General features: G+C 43.3%; 2 protein-coding genes, 1 long non-coding RNA gene and 1 other non-coding gene across 5 annotated transcripts; 3 read left to right on the top strand and 1 right to left on the bottom strand.

Moving 5' to 3' along the window:
* Nucleotides 1–91: 91 nt before the first annotated feature.
* ZSCAN26 (zinc finger and SCAN domain containing 26) lies at nt 92–14,499 on the bottom strand. Of its 2 annotated transcripts, XM_067752276.1 has the most exons (5): nt 14,080–14,499; nt 10,073–10,224; nt 8,675–9,160; nt 8,248–8,365; nt 92–4,818 (listed from the first exon to the last, which is right to left on the bottom strand). In XM_067752276.1, the coding sequence occupies exons 3-5, from the start codon at nt 9,092–9,094 to the stop codon at nt 3,917–3,919; spliced, it is 1,440 nt and encodes a 479-aa protein (XP_067608377.1). In that variant the 5' UTR covers nt 9,095–9,160; nt 10,073–10,224; nt 14,080–14,499; the 3' UTR covers nt 92–3,916. The 2 variants fall into 2 exon arrangements, with proteins under 2 accessions (XP_067608377.1, XP_067608376.1); XM_067752275.1 differs by lacking the exon at nt 10,073–10,224.
* Nucleotides 10,672–13,751, top strand: LOC137231747 (uncharacterized). Its single transcript, XR_010946721.1, has 3 exons — nt 10,672–10,865; nt 12,453–12,591; nt 12,954–13,751. It is a non-coding gene; the product is annotated as an uncharacterized lncRNA (long non-coding RNA).
* LOC137231594 (protein BEX3-like) lies at nt 10,985–12,456 on the top strand (the record flags this gene model as incomplete). The annotated part of the gene is made up of 1 exon (XM_067752062.1): nt 10,985–12,456. A coding segment is annotated over one exon (324 nt), but the record flags the coding sequence as incomplete, so codon positions are not given.
* On the top strand, nt 12,027–12,088 carry LOC137233168 (U7 small nuclear RNA). The gene has a single exon (XR_010947338.1). It is a non-coding gene; the product is annotated as a U7 small nuclear RNA (small nuclear RNA).
* Nucleotides 14,500–15,252: the final 753 nt, after the last annotated feature.

Raw genomic sequence — 15,252 nt, 5'->3', positions numbered from 1 at the left:
AAAACCAACTCGATGATGAAGACAAAACTGAGTTTCTGTCTTTAGAGTCCTCACAGGCTGCTGGGGGAACAGATTAATAACGATTACAATACAGCAAGCAGCACAAATTTTAAAAACTTAAATATACAGATCATATATGTACAATTAAAACACAAGGTGCATAGAAACTATAAAATGAAAAGTATCCCACTCCCCATTTAACCATTGTTAATATTTTGTGTATATCTTCCCAGGACGCTAACAGCCACATAGTAGCACTCATTAAACATCTGTTTAATAAGTATGTATTTTAAACCACCTCTGGCATCACAATATAATTTTGCACCTTATCTTTTTCAGTTAAGAAAGCTTGGAGATCTTTCCATACCACTTTATCTTTTAACAGCTAATTAGTATTCCATTGTATGGGTTAATTTACTTAACTATTCCTACTATATTTTTTCTTTGTTAAGTAGAGAACACCATTGAATATCTTTACATGGTTTTATGAGTATATTTCTAGCGTAAATACTACACACTGAAATTTATTTGTCAAAGGGCATGTGCATTTAAATTTTGATATACAGCTCCCTTATTTAATTTTTAAGGGCACTGCTGTTTAAGAGTAAAAGGAGAATCTAATAGAATAATTCAGCCAAGGTGAACATGGCGGTTCAAAATCAGAATTAACATGTTACTTACCAACCAATTAACATGTGAAAAGACTTTCAATTTTGACAGTAAAACTATTCTTTAAAAACTCTTTAAAAAGCAGACCCAGGGGGCTTCCCTGGTGGCGCAGTGGTTGGGAGTCCGCCTGCCGATGCAGCGGATGCCGCTTCGTGCCCCGGTCTGGGAGGATCCCACGTGCCGCGGAGCATCTGGGCCTATGACCCATGGCCGCTGGGCCTGCGCGTCTGGAGCCTGTGCTCCGCAATGGGAGAGGCCCGCGTACCGCAAAAAAAAAAAAAAAAAAAAAAAGGCAGACCCAGGGACTTCCCTGGTGGTGCAGTGGTTAAGAATCTGCCTGCCAATGCAGGGGACCCGGAAGATCCCACATGCCATGGAGCAACTAAGCCTGTGCTCCACAACTGCTGAGCCTGCGCTCTAGAGCCTGTGAGCCACAACTACTGAGACCACATGCCACAACTACTGAAGCCCATGTGCCTAGAGCCCATGCTCCGCAACCAGAGAAGCCACCGCAATGAGAAGCCCGCACACCGCAAGGGCAACGAAGAGTAGCCCCCGCTCGCCACAACTAGAGAAAGCCCACGCGCAGCAATGAAGACCAACGCAGCCAATAAGTAATTAATTAATTAAAAAAAAAAAAAAGCAGACCCAAACAGAAATGGCTGACCAGTAGAAGATATTGCTGCAATACAGTTAGTCTTCCTGGACTTCTGCTCTCTGAAAAGATTTTTAACTGCCTTTTAGGGTGTCTAGGATGTCTTACATTGCAAGCAAAACCCCAGTCAAGATCTGTTATAACATTTGCCCTTTGTTCAATGTTTCTATAATTTTCAGGAATAAATAAGGAAAACACGTTCTTTAAATATATCTGTATCCAAAATTTTGCCCAGGTGGTTATGGATCTGCCCCAGGGTACAGATGAGAACACCATTTCCTTTGGAACCGTAAGGAAGAATTAGGTTAAGGTGTCAATGAACTTACAATGCTTATAATACCTATACTATGGAATCATCATGAAAAGAGAAAGCCAAAATAAATTTTCCATATATTTAAGGCATATATCAATTGTTCATACTTTGAATCTTTTAATTATCTTTGCTTTTTAATGAGAATAATAAAGATATTCCATGTTCTTTCCTTAAACTGAACAGAATCAAATAGATTTAAACTATGACATGGAGCTAAATGTTTAGGTACAAACCTCAGCACACCCCTCAAAACTCTTGGAAAAATCCCTGTTATCAACTTAATTTTACTCATAAAGGCAGAATAAAGACACATACCTTTATGGTTTCCTAAGCAATGGAACATGACTGACTTTCCATGAAATTCTTTAATTTCTCATAAAATTACAGCTGCTTCTCCTGCTGATTTGGTCCTCCTCCAGATAATGGTATTAACTGTTGCTCTGCTCAGCTTGCATCCACTCAGTTCCGAGTGGGAAGTGGGCCAAAGACTCCTAAGTGCCAGGCACCTCCCCGGTGGTGCAGTGGTTAAGAATCTGCCTGTCAATGCAGGGGACCCTGGTTTGATTCCTGGTCCAGGAAGATCCCACATGCCGTGGAGCAACTAAGCGCATGCCTAGAGCCCATGTTCCGCAGCAAGAGAAGCCACCACAATGAGAAGCTCACCACCACAACAAAGAGTAGCCCCCTCTCAACTAGAGAAAGCCCGCGCGCAGCAATGGAAGACCCCACGCGGCCAAAAATAATTAAAAAAATATATCTATATAAAAGGCCCCCAAGTGCCTATTTCAGCCTTCACTCTCCTCTTTACTCTTAGTGACAGAAGACTGATTTTCAGCTGGGCATTCTGCAACCCAGAATAAGACACACTTTCCAGCTTTCCTTTTCTAAGATTTGGCCTATGATACAACCGCTGAAGTGATTTACAGGAAGGCTGCTTAAAGGGAGCTGACTGACCAGGAGGAGTCTCTTTTGTCCTTCTGCCTTTTGTCCACATTTTGCATGTGATGGCTGGAGCTTCAGCAGCCATCAAGGATGATGACCTTAAGGAATGATGGCATGAAAGGCAGAAGCTGGGTTCCCTAGTGATGTCATGAAACCACCTTACCAGTGCTGGACTGCTGTCTCTGGCCTTTTCTATTTAAGAGAAAAACGAACTTTTATTACATCATTCCCACTTTTTTTTGTTGTTTTTAAACTATACTCAGCTGAACAAAAACCTCAGCAAAATATGAGGACTCACCAGTCTTCCCACTCACGTGACAGAGTGAGAAGTACCCCAAGCAGCTACCACCAATCAGCAAGTGATGTTTATCATTCTGGTGATATATTCAGAAGTGGACTTCCCTAAGCTTAATATTCTTCATCATTACCATGACATTTTGGCATTCACAACATGAAGATCATGATCTCTTCCAAGCTGTTTTTCTGATTTGACTTTCAAAATTCCAGAACAAGCAGCATTTTAAAATTCTGTCCTCAGTATTAAAGGAAAAAAGTCCAATTTCTTTCCCCATTTTTTGAAGTTTCTATGCAGCAGCCACTATACTGACACTGGAGTTATGAAGTAAGACAGTTGCTACTTGGATTAATTCAGCCCAGTTCATTCAAATGGCTTATGAAATCTCTTCCATAGTCTAAATAAAACCTTACTCTCTAACTTGAATCAATGAGGTATTATGGCAGGGATGGGGCTGCGAAATGGTAAAATTAGATCATCTTTGCTTTCCAAAATGCTGATTGGGGGTAGGGAAGGAGAGGATAATGCTAGGGGCAGGCAGGGTAATAAAACCAGTGGGTGAAAATGTTTACCATTAACCTGTGCTTTAAGATACCTTTGAGTGTGATATATTTCCAAACATCATTGGTTTTATTGTATAGGAGTCTGTTGCTGTAGCATATGCGAAAATATCAACCTGCTCTTTTTCTGTTTAAGCCTGTAAATCTGTGGACACTTGATTCATTGCTGACTTAAAGCCCTCACTCAATCATGAGGCTCTCTACTACTCGGGGATGCATAGCTATGCATTTAGCATGCTAAAGGCTCTGAGAAGTCCTGCAGTAAAGAATGCTATTTACCTTTGATCCCCCAGGGTCTAGAGTCAAATTACTGTGGCCCAAAGCTGACAACAAGGAAAACGAAGTAAAGAGAGAGGAGGCAGATAGCCTCCAACTTGGTCCCCAAGAGTTCTCTGCCAGAGTTGGCTAGAGTGCCTTTCCTGAAGTGCCGGCTTGCTTGTTAATGTACTGTCTCTGATGGTCCGTAAGGAGAGGACACCTCATCAAGCCTGTTTGTCTTTGTGGTGATATCTCTGATGTTGAAAAAGACCTGACCTCTGTCTGAAGGCTTCTCCACATTCATTACACTCGTACGGTTTTTCCTCGTTGTGGATTCTCACGTGCTGAGTAAGGTGTGAGTTTAGTCGGAAGGCTTTCTGGCATATGGTACACTTGAAAGGTTTTTCTCCAGTGTGAATCCTGTGGTGTCGAATAAGGTCTGAGGTCAAACTGAAGGCTTTCCCACACTCGTTACACTGATGGCTTTTGGAGTGGCTGTGGATTCTCTGATGGTGGGTGAGGAGTAGGGCCTGACTAAAGGTTTTCCCACACTCCTTGCACTCACAGGGCTCCTCCTGACTGTGAATTCTCTGGTGTCGATTAAGGTGAGAGCTGCGCCGAAAGTTCTTTCCACAGTGGATACACAGGTAAGGTTTCTCTCCAGTATGGATTCTGAGATGTTCCAAAAGGCCTGCATTCTGGCTAAAGACTTTTTCACACTCCTTGCACTGATAAGGCTTCTCGCCAAGATGGATTTTCTGATGTCTGACAAGGTGTGAACTTCTCTGAAAGGTTTTCCCACACTCATGACACTGATGACCCTTCTCTCTAGAGTGGATTTTCTGATGTCCAGTAAGACTAGAACTCTGACACACTTCAGATTCACAGAGCTTTTCTCCCCTGTGTGAACCTTCATGCTTAATCAGGTCTGAGTGCTGGATGAACCCCTCCCCACATTCTGAGCATTTATAGTCAGTCTTCTCCTTGGCCTTGTCCTGCTGCCTATCCAAGTTAGAGTCCTCATAATAAGCATCTTTGGGTTCAGATATTTTCCCAGATGATTCCACTCCTCCACAGGAGTCTGTCTCTACAACCAGCTTCCCATTCTCAGTCCTTGTCTCCTCACCTGAAACATTAAATATATACCACCAGTTACTTGTTTTTTGGTGCTTAGGGAAAGGAATCTACAATTAGGAGGGAAAAAAATTGAATCAAGCCATGTGTGCAAAGTGGAAATGTTGTGGGTGCTCGTGTTTGCATAGAACATACATGGAATGATACATAAGAAACTGTTTAACAGTGGCTGCCTTTGGGGGATTATGGTGAGAGGCAACTTATTTTAAATGGTTTGAGGTTTATCATGTGATACGTACATCTATACATACATACACACAAACAGAAGTTAGCAAGCAAGCAAACTGTCATAAAGGGCATGGCTGTATGTTCTTGATAATGGCCTCATGTGGAAAATTAGAAAGCTAGGTCAACTGAGTACCCTGGGGCCAATAAGAAAGGGCTAGCACCAGAAATGAAGAAATAAACTGGAAATGAAGACATGCAGACGTGCTGCCAATTTTATCATGATTAACTGCGTAATCTTAGGTAATTCCTCTGGGCTCAGTCTCCTCACTAATAAATCAAAAACACTGGGCCACAAGGCCTTGAGGGTAACATGAAGTCCACAAAAATGTCTTAGCCTTTCCTGATCTCCTTGGACGGCAGTAACTGCTTTCCTGTGTGGTTCAATGGAGCTATTATATCTCAGTGTTGTAATAATTTGCTTATATGTCTGGAACATAAGACATGTAAGCAAATTATAACAATGTGTGCTGAATAAAACCTTAGCTCAGACACACAGGGAAGAGGGTGAGAGGGAACAGTAGATAGGATAAGTCTTTTAAGTCCAGGAGCCTGAAAGGGGATGCAAAGTCAGAATGAGAGAGTAAAAGGGGAGATGGATGGAGAAAATAGAAGAGGGAGCATCTAAGCAGCACTAATAACAAGCAAATGAGGGTTACCCCGTGTAAGCAAGATAAAGGCAGCAGATCATTTAATGAGTGAGAGTAGATGAGAAAGTGAAGGGTGTGGGAAGGAGACATCAGGGAAAGTAAAAGCACATGCGGGAGAGGGAAGATTAAAAACATGTACTATGTGTAAAGGCCTTTTGCAAGAGGATGAAGTAGGCTCCATGGGGGAGGGAGTGAGAGTTAAGGGATGAGAATAAGAGGTTCTTTTCCAGTGATTTTATAATGACATACACAACTAAAAGGGGAGGCAGGGGCCTCCAAAACTGAAAAACAACCTGAACTTGAATATAAAATAATGGGGCTTCCCTAGTGGCGCAGTGGTTAAGAATCCGCCTGCCAATGCAGGGGACACGGGTTCGAGCCCTGATCCGGGAAGATCCCACATGCCATGGAGCAACTAAGCCCGTGCACCACAACTACTGAGCCTGCACTCTAGAGCCCACAAGCCACAACTACTGAGCCTGCACGCCACAACTACTGAAGCCCGCGCACCTAGAGCCCGTGCTCCGCAACAAGAGAAGCCACCGCGATGAGAAGCCCGTGCACCGTAACGAAGAGTAGCCCCCACTCGCCACAAGTAGAGAAAGCCCGCATGCAGCAACGAAGACCCCAATGCAGCCAAAAGTAAATAAATAAAAGAAGAATATAAAATAACATTTTCAACAGATCTAGAGGGTAAGGAACAGTTTCAAGAATCTACTATTGCTAAATCTATTTTTCATACTTAAACACCCATCACTGATTACACGGCATAAATTCATTTCTGCAAGGCTGTTTAGAAAAGGTAGGCCTCTCTCTTTCAGTGACTTTACTCAGAAAGCTTCCAGAAGAAGTGGACTTTTGAAGCAGACTCAGAAATTGAGCAGGGGGAGTAGGTAGTAGGTAAAAGGAGCCTTTAGAATTGAAATCAGCCATTCATCAAATAGACATTTACTGAAGGTCTACTCTAGTCCAGGGACAGTAGCAGACTCAGGAAACAAAACAAAGCCCATGCCCTTTTGGTCTGGTGGGAGAAAAAGAGAAGTAAACCAGCAACTCTAATATAATACGATCAGTTCCGTGGTAGGAGAAAACTTGGAGCTCTAGCAGCACAGGTGGGGAAACTGATCCAGACTTGGAGAAATTAGGGAAGGACAAAGAAAGTGATATCTAAGCTAGGTCCTGAAGGATGAGGAGGAATTAGCCAGGGAGAGTGAGGAAAAAGTATTCCAGACAGAAGAGGAGCAAATGGGAAATGGAATGCAACTCAACATGAGGGGAACACACAGTGTGATCAGGTGGGACAAAGGGCGATTAATTAGCCCAATGTGTCTAGGACTAAGGGGTTTCCCAGCACATGCAACAGCTGGAGCTAAAAGTCTCAAGCAAATCGGAGCAAGCTGGTGATGCTAGTGGACATGGGGCTGCAAGGTCTGCAAATGCCAGAACATGCCGTGTGAGGCCTTTGTTAAAGGCTATTGGGAGTCACTGAAGGTGGTGGGTTGGTTTTTATTTTTTACTTTTTATTATGGAATTTTTCAAACATCAAAAAAAATTGAAAGAATAACATTACTTAGCTCACTGAAGGGCTTTAACGAGGAGAGCAACATTAATGAATGTGTTTAAATGACAGAGAATGAACAGGAGGTAATTTAACTTCAGTGGAAGCACTAAAATGACAGACAGTAAAACAAAAAGAGAAGCAGGGCTTGTGTCAGACTGGAAAGAGGAGAAAATGAAAGGGATAGAAATTAGAAAGAGAAATTCAGAGTCAACGAAAATATGGTAGAGCAAAATAAAATAATTCAGGTAACATTTAGAAGTAAAAGACAGTAGTCGTTTACAGTAATTTGAATGTGGTAAGAAAAAATGAGTAATGAATCATGTGGCTGGAATTCTTTGCCTTGGGTAAGAAACTAGCACTCCTTTTTTAATTCACCCCGACAGTAATGGGGAGAAGAGGAAGGTGAACGTCTACACAGGAGAAGCATTCAGTTTTAACTGAACAAAAAAAAACCCCAGGGCTTCCCTGGTGGCGCAGTGGTTGAGAGTCCGCCTGCCGATGCAGGGGACACGGGTTCGTGCCCCAGTCTGGGAAGATCCCACATGCCGCGGAGCGGCTGGGCCCGTGAGCTATGGCCACTGAGCCTGCGCGTCCGGAGCCTGTGCTCCAGCAACAGGAGAGGCCACAACAGTGAGAGGCCCACGTACCGCAAAAACAAAACAAAACAAAAAACACCCAAACTAGAAACATCCAAAAACAGAAAGAAGGATTAGGGGAAAAGGAAATGTCTGGGGTGATGGAAACTTTTATATCTTGATTGTGGTGATCATTAGACAAGTACAATTATTTCATGTTTGTGAAAAGTCATTGGCCTGTACACTTACAAAGAGTGAATTTTACTGCATGTAATTTACACCTCAGTAAACCTGACTCAAAACAAGAATAAGACGCAAAATGCCAAGTGTGCTGAGCAGGGCCTCGGGTGCGGGGGGGACCATGAAGCCCACCACATCTCACATGCAGGAAGATGCAGTCTACTTCTTACCCTTCTGTCTCTTGGGCTTGGGAATTTCACCCTCAGGCTGGACCTGCTGCTTCAGCACTGCTTTCAGAGGGGCCGTCTCCTCCACAAGCATTTTCTGTTTCTTTGCCTGGTTTGGGTCCTAGGGATGATTAGGTACACGTGGGTTTAGGAGGAAACTGCTGTTCAGAAAAACACTTCTATGTTAGAAAAGAGAGCAAAGAGAAACCACAGAAGGGCAAAGAAAAGAGGCTGGAGAAGCTGGAGCACATTCAGTTTCCTCCCACCAGAGACAGGTAAGGCTGAGGTAAGACCTTCAGCAATGAACAGCCAGACTGAAAAGAAACTGAACCAAAGCTTAGCGATTCTCCCACTGGTGAGCTCATGGCCACCGCTCTGGCCAGAGGTCTCAATTCCTGCTTTCCTACAAAAGAGCACATCTGACCCTTACCACCTGTTGTTCTGTTCCTCTCAGTTCTGGCTGCAAATCCTCCAGTACAACAACCACATCTTCCCCACTCTCTGGGTGATGCTCCCGCACCCGGGCCTGCAGCTCCTCGGGCAGGATGGTCAGGAGCTGCTCCAGCACCAGCAGCTCCAGGATCTGCTCCTTGGTGTGGGCGTCGGGCCGCAGCCACTGTCGGCAGAGCTCCCGGAGCCGGCTCAGCGCTTCTCGAGGTCCTGTGGTCTCTTCATAGCGCAACTGCCTGAACTGTTTGCACAGTGGCTCCTGCCCGAGGCCTGCGCCGTTTCCTTGCAGCTTGGCCCCCTGTTCCCGAGAAGAGCGGTTATCCTCCTTCACTAAGTGAAGTCCCTCCTTCTTCAGATTCAGAGGAGCCGGGGAAGGAGTGGTTACCAATGCTGTTGCCATCCCCAGCTTCAGACTGCTCTCTCTGTTCTGGAGAACTTTCTTTTGACTGCCTCCTCAGGGATACCCCTGAAAATGTAATAACAAGAATCACAGAAACAGTAATAGTATAGTAGTAGTAATGATAATAACAACAATAGCAACACCCCTTTGTTGGGTTTATACATTTCCAATAATTACTATCCTTTTTTTTTCTCTCTGAAACAACCATACAAAATGAGAAGACTCTGTTTTACAGAAGACTACCAGCTAACATAGCAGGAATAACAGATTTGAAAAAATCACCATTTTGTAGCCCTTGAGGAAATAACTGTTTCAATCAAGGACCACAAATGGGTGAAATCATTGGGTGAAAGGAGTACGGGGAAAGGACAAGCTTATAGTCTCAGAGAATCACCACACTGATTGCTTATGAATTACAAGGGGAAGAGTGGAGCTATCTGGCAGTCACAAACTTAATCAAATGAAACCTAGTAACACCAACAGCAAGACAACTGAGCTTGTGCCTTATCACTTAGGTAGCATTTTTACTAAAAGTGTTTAACATGAATCTAACAATGAGGAAACTTTCAGATAAATCCAGAATGTCCAGAATGCAGCTTCTCTACAATAGGCATGTACTCTTCCAAACAATCAATATCGTGAAAATAAAAAGAAGGTGTGGGGAAGGTATTTTTCTAGATTAAAGAGATACAGCAAAATGCAATGTGTGAAATTTGCTCTTAAGTTAAAAAAAAGATACAAATATGTTTTGAAGAATTCAGAAATCTGAATATGAATAATATATATATATGCAAACTATGGCCCAGCCGACCAAATAGGGCCCAAAGGCTGTTTTTGTACATAAAACTTTACTGGAATACAGCCAAACCCATTTGTTTAGATAGTGTTTACATCTGCTTTCACAATACACTGCAGGACTGAGTACTTGAACAATGGCGCACTGACCCCTGTGTAGTCAAAAATCCGTATACTACTTACTATTTCTGCCTCAAACACAAAAGGAACTGGTAGATGACCAAGGGTAGGAAGCTGAAACAGCTTGGATAGGATCAGGATTCAAACTCTAGTTCTTTTGACTCCACATATTGTGATCTCTAATCAAACACAAACTTTTCCCCACACTTAAAGATCTATAAAATGAAAACACAGGTATTGATACTATTGATATATTTATTGAAAAAATCCGCACATAAGTGGACCCATGCAGTTCAAACCCTTCTGTTCAAGGGTCAACTGTAGTTGCCATAGAGATCGTATCACCTGCAAAGCTCAAAACATTTACCATCTGGCCCTTTACAGAAAAAGTGTGTAGATCTTAAGAGTTTTCTCAGGTGGTCACGTAAGAGAATATCCTTATTCTCAGGAGATGGTACTAAAACTTATTTTCAAATGTTTTGGGGAGGGGGGATTATGGGGGGCGGTGTGTGGAGAGAGAGAGAGAACACAAATGTAGCAGGAAGTTCACAGCTGCTGCTATATGAGGGGTATATTGTATTAATTATACTACTCTTTCAAATTTTCAGTAGATTTGAAAATTCTCCAAATGTTGAGAGGGGAAAAAAGACACAAAATGAGTAAAACTGCTTGTAGGTTCATTAATTAAAGCCAGTTTCAGAATTAAATAAAAGAATATATGGATATTCATAACTCATCTCATTTACAGATTGTCTACAATGTGCCAGACTCTCTTAGTTGCTGAGACACAGAGATAAAAGAACTCCTTGGCCTTTACAGCTCTCTGCTCCGTAAGAAATCTCAAGTGAATTAGCAGGTCAGAAAAGGCTTTCTGAAGCCCCCTGCCCCCACCCCGGCCCCTTGCAGGTCTGCGGGACTAAGCGTCTAGGAGGCGCACTTGTGGCAAGAATCAAGAGCAGGAGGCAGCGAGGATAGGTCCAGGAAAACGGAGAAGTGGAGCAGCCTGTGCAGAATGCAGAGCAAGACCGCCCTTTGGGAGGGGGCGAAGGCCACCAGCCAGCAGGAAATAATAGACAGGGACAGGCTCGCCGACTTGCCCCTAATTTCCCATGGGCCATACCCAAGAGGCAGGTCAACGATGGGATGGGTGGAGATGGAGATGATATGGAAATGTTCATGGAGATGAGAGAAATCAGGAGAAAACTTAGGGAGCTGCAGTTGAGGAACTGTCTGCGTATCCTTATGGGGGAGCTCTCTAATCACCATGACCATCATGATGAATTTTGCCTTATGCCTTGACTCCTGCCATTTTCCACGAGATTAATACTGTGATTCCCATTTTCATTCTCCTTTTCCTTACATTTTCCTGATATGCCTTTACTGATCCGTTTGCTGTGAACCTTATGTAATTTCCATGTGTCAGGTGGGTTCTGTGTTACCAGCTTCTCACTGGAGGTTGCCTGGGCACCCAATCTAAGTTTCTGTCAACAGTAGAGTTTCACCCATTTGCATGGGAAAATGTAAAGCTAATAAAGCAATTAAATAGCAAAAAAAAAAAAAAAGAAAGAAAGAAAAGGTTTTCTGGAGGTGAGTCCTTCTGACTCTTACAAGACAAGTGAAAGTTAGGCAAGAAAATCGGGAAAGGGTTTTTCAGACAGAAAAGTCTGAGCACAGAACTGTTGGAAAACCTCACATGTTCAGGGTAGTTGTTAGTTACGGCTGGGAAAAGGCTAAGTGGGCTGGAACCCTGGGAAACACCTACATGTAAGGAAGAGAAGTAAGAAGGAACAACTGCAGAGGTAGGAAAACAAGGATAGTAGTATCTAGAAGGCCAAGGGGATCTGTTTCTGTAAGTGTGGAGTGATGGAAAGAGCCTGGGCCTCAGACAGGCCTGGGTTCTAGTCTAGCTCTGTCACTTACACTGTTTGTTTACTCATTTGTAAAATGAAGGTAATATCTAATTCACAGAGATGTTTTGAGGTAAATGAGATAATAATTGTAAAGAATAGTAACTAAATAGTGGTACAGCTCTTTTAGAATTTGTTTAGCAGGTTTTCTGGTCTGCACTGGAACATCCCCCCACCCCCAGAAAAAGAATAGCAACTGACTGATTTATAACTGGAATTATAAAGAGGCAGTGTTCGAGAGTGAAATGTTATAGGAAGGTGCGTTCACCTACGAACTGACATATGCACTTAATTAAAAAACAAAGAGGTCATTGTGACCTCTGTGAAGGCAATTCTGGTCATGGGATAGGGAGGACAGTCACCTTGCCACAGGAGAATGAGAAAATGGCAAGAGTAAGCAAAAATTACTTTCAAAAAATAGGACATTGAAAGGAAGGAGAGAAATAGGACATAAGATAGGAGGGGGTAATGTAGAGGACAGGTACGTCTGTAAGTTCAATTACTATCTTTATGCTGATGACTTCTTTATTTTTCAGCCCAGATACATCAAGAGTGCCAGATCTATATTTCCTTCTGGCTATCTGGTTTCTGGATACCTTACAAAAGCCTTTCAAACCCAACATGTCAAAACTGAACTCAGAGAATTCCACCATCGTCCTTTGAAACAGGCTCTTGGTATGTGTAGAGTGAGCATTCTTGATTTTGACAACTCTTGAGTGACTCTAGAAATCAGTGACTAGTGTCTGCCAATTGCTGGCACACACTTCTGAACCAATATGCGTGAGGCTCAGTTAGTGGCTGCGGCCAGTTAGGTTCCAAATTCCAAATATATAACAGCTAGCTGAAAAATATCACCCAGCTGTTATATATTCCTGAATGTGTATTAGAGTAGCACTCCCAGCTGATATTTTTCTGTCAAAAATGGACTTATAATTCAAAAAGCCAATCCTGCTGCAGTTGACCCTTGAACAACACAAGTTTGAACTGCACAGGTCCACTTATACTGATACATGGATTTTTTTTTTTTCAATAAATAGGCTGAATCTGCAGTTGGCTGAATCTGCAGTTGGCTGAATCTGCGATGCGGCCTTGTGAATACAGAGGACTGACTGTAAAGTTATACTCAGATTTTCGACTGCACTGGGGGTAGGAGCCCTTAACCCCGGCATTGTTCAAGGGGCAATGGAACTCTTAATGAAACTGAAAAAAAAAGTCTGCGAAAGTAATGATTCTTAGACAGGAAATAAAAATGGTTAATTTTATGTGACAACTTGACTGGGCCACCGAGTACGCAGATATTTGGCCAAACGTTACTCTCGTGTTTCTGTAAAGGCGTTTTTGGATGAGATTAACATTTAAATCAGTCGACTGAGTAAAGCAGATCGCGCTCATTAATGTGAGTGGGCTTCATCCAATCAGCTGAAGGCCAGAATAGAAAAAAAAAAAAAAAAAAGGCTGACTTTCCCCAAGTAAGAGAGAATTCTCCCTGCCTGACAGCCTTCAAACTGGGACCGGCTTTTTTCCTGCCTTCCTACAGTCTGTTCTCATCATGAGTTCCCAGCTGTAGATGCTTTAAAACATGTCAGCTGTTTTTCCTTTGCTTAAAATTTTCCGACAACTCTTCACGCCAAGAAATGACCAAATTCCTTACACAATACAATGCCCACTTTTTCTATAGGCCTCCTCCCACCCCCCAATCTTTCTGATATCATCTTCTACACACTTCCCCCTTGTTCACTGCGCTCCAACCACGCTGGTCTCCCTGCTATTCCTCGAACATGTTAAGCAAGCTCCCGCTTTAGGGCCTTTGCACTTGCTGTTCCCCCCTGCTTAGAAAATTCGTACCCCCAAAGGCCACACAGATCTTTTAACCTCCCTCAGGTTTCTGCTCAAATGTTACCAAGGTTTACCTTTAATAGGTATTTAAAACTGAGCTCAGTGGATGAAAAATATGCAGCAGAAGGTTGTGCCCCAATAACTAGATCCACAGCATCATTCCCCTCCTAGGGCCCAGGATTGACACCTCTCGCCCGCCCCCGCCCCAAGTCCACACGGCCTCTCTGTCGGGTAAGGCTTCCCTGCACTTCCACCCTCAGGGAATCAGTTAATCCCCAGCCCACGGGCTGCAGTTCCTCCCCAAGCTGGGGCACAGTCACCACTCACCGCTCCAACGACCGGCAGGAAGGGCCAAACGCTGTCAAGCTCCGTCTTAGCTCTTTGCTGATCTCCGACTCTCGCTCCGCGGTTCACTTTAGCGTCGCTCTAGGACTGCGGGAGGACCGCGGCTCGATGGCCTTCTGCTCCCGCCTCGCAGGAGGCGGCCAAGCTCGCAACGGTTGGCTGAACGTTCTCCAAGCCCCGCAGCTGAGAGGGGCGTCCCGTTGTGCGCTTACTGTTTTTTCATTTTTTAAGCCGAAATTTATTTTATTCATGTAAAAAACGGGCCAGCTCACTTTACTGTTATCACAAACAGCTGGCGTTCCACTTTGCTTACTCACGTAATTAAAACACGGACACATATATTACCATGTCTTCCCAATTTAAAAAGTCATCAAATACAGTGGAAAAAAGAAATGTCGAAGTATTTTGAAGATTAAATTGAACAATGAACGTATATTTGTATTGAAGGGTTTAAGGTAATAAAAAATTCACAATTGTTACAAAACGCAAGTTCGTGAGCTGGACGAACAGTGAGGCCAAACCAACCAAAACGTCGGAGTCTGGAACAGAGAAAGGTTTACTGCAGGACCAAGCAAGGAGAACGCGTGGTCCGTGCTCAAAACACCCCCAACTCCCCAAAGGTTTTCAGCAAAGCATTTTTTTAAAAGCCAGGTGACGGTGGTCAAGCTCCTGCACACTTCTCTGATTGGTTGGTGTTGCGGTAACAGGGCGGTTAACATTATCAGTTCTTAGGAGCCTGTAGGTCTGGGGGCTCATGATCATCAAGTAGTTAATTTCTTCCATTTGGTGGTAATTTTAGCATCTGTAAAACAACTCAGGAAGAATGCATCAGATACTATTATCTATGTATCTATACTTCAGAGAGGAGCCACAGCAGAGGATATGGGGGAGGTGTCTGTCCTGGGGAGGCCCCATAGGGTCCTGCTCAGTTACAGTCTGTCTATTACTATGGGAGAGAATAATCAACGATTATTCTCTGCAATGTATGGGGGTGAGGGGATCATATATCACTACAAAAATAAATTCTGCAGAAGAAAACAAATATTCCCTCTCTTGCCCACCTCATCACACACTGTATTTTTATAGTCTGTGAACAAAATAAACCCTTTAAAAAACCTGAACAGGGCTTCCCTGGTGGCGCAGTGGTTGAGAGTC

This window comes from Pseudorca crassidens, chromosome 10 (assembly GCF_039906515.1).
Source record: "Pseudorca crassidens isolate mPseCra1 chromosome 10, mPseCra1.hap1, whole genome shotgun sequence".
Classification (NCBI taxonomy): Eukaryota; Metazoa; Chordata; class Mammalia; order Artiodactyla; family Delphinidae; genus Pseudorca; species Pseudorca crassidens.
This window is presented reverse-complemented; position numbering and strand designations above follow the sequence as displayed.

What these genes read in the sequence shown, in the direction of transcription:
- ZSCAN26 (XM_067752276.1), bottom strand. Translation starts at nt 9,094, where the DNA reads ATGGCAACAGCATTGGTAACCACTCCTTCCCCGGCTCCTCTGAATCTG. An exon ending in GAGGAACAGAACAACAGGTG is followed by an intron (nt 8,366 to 8,674) that starts GTAAGGGTCAGA and finishes AATCATCCCTAG; the next exon opens with GACCCAAACCAGGCAAAGAA. An exon ending in CAAGCCCAAGAGACAGAAGG is followed by an intron (nt 4,819 to 8,247) that starts GTAAGAAGTAGA and finishes TTAATGTTTCAG; the next exon opens with GTGAGGAGACAAGGACTGAG.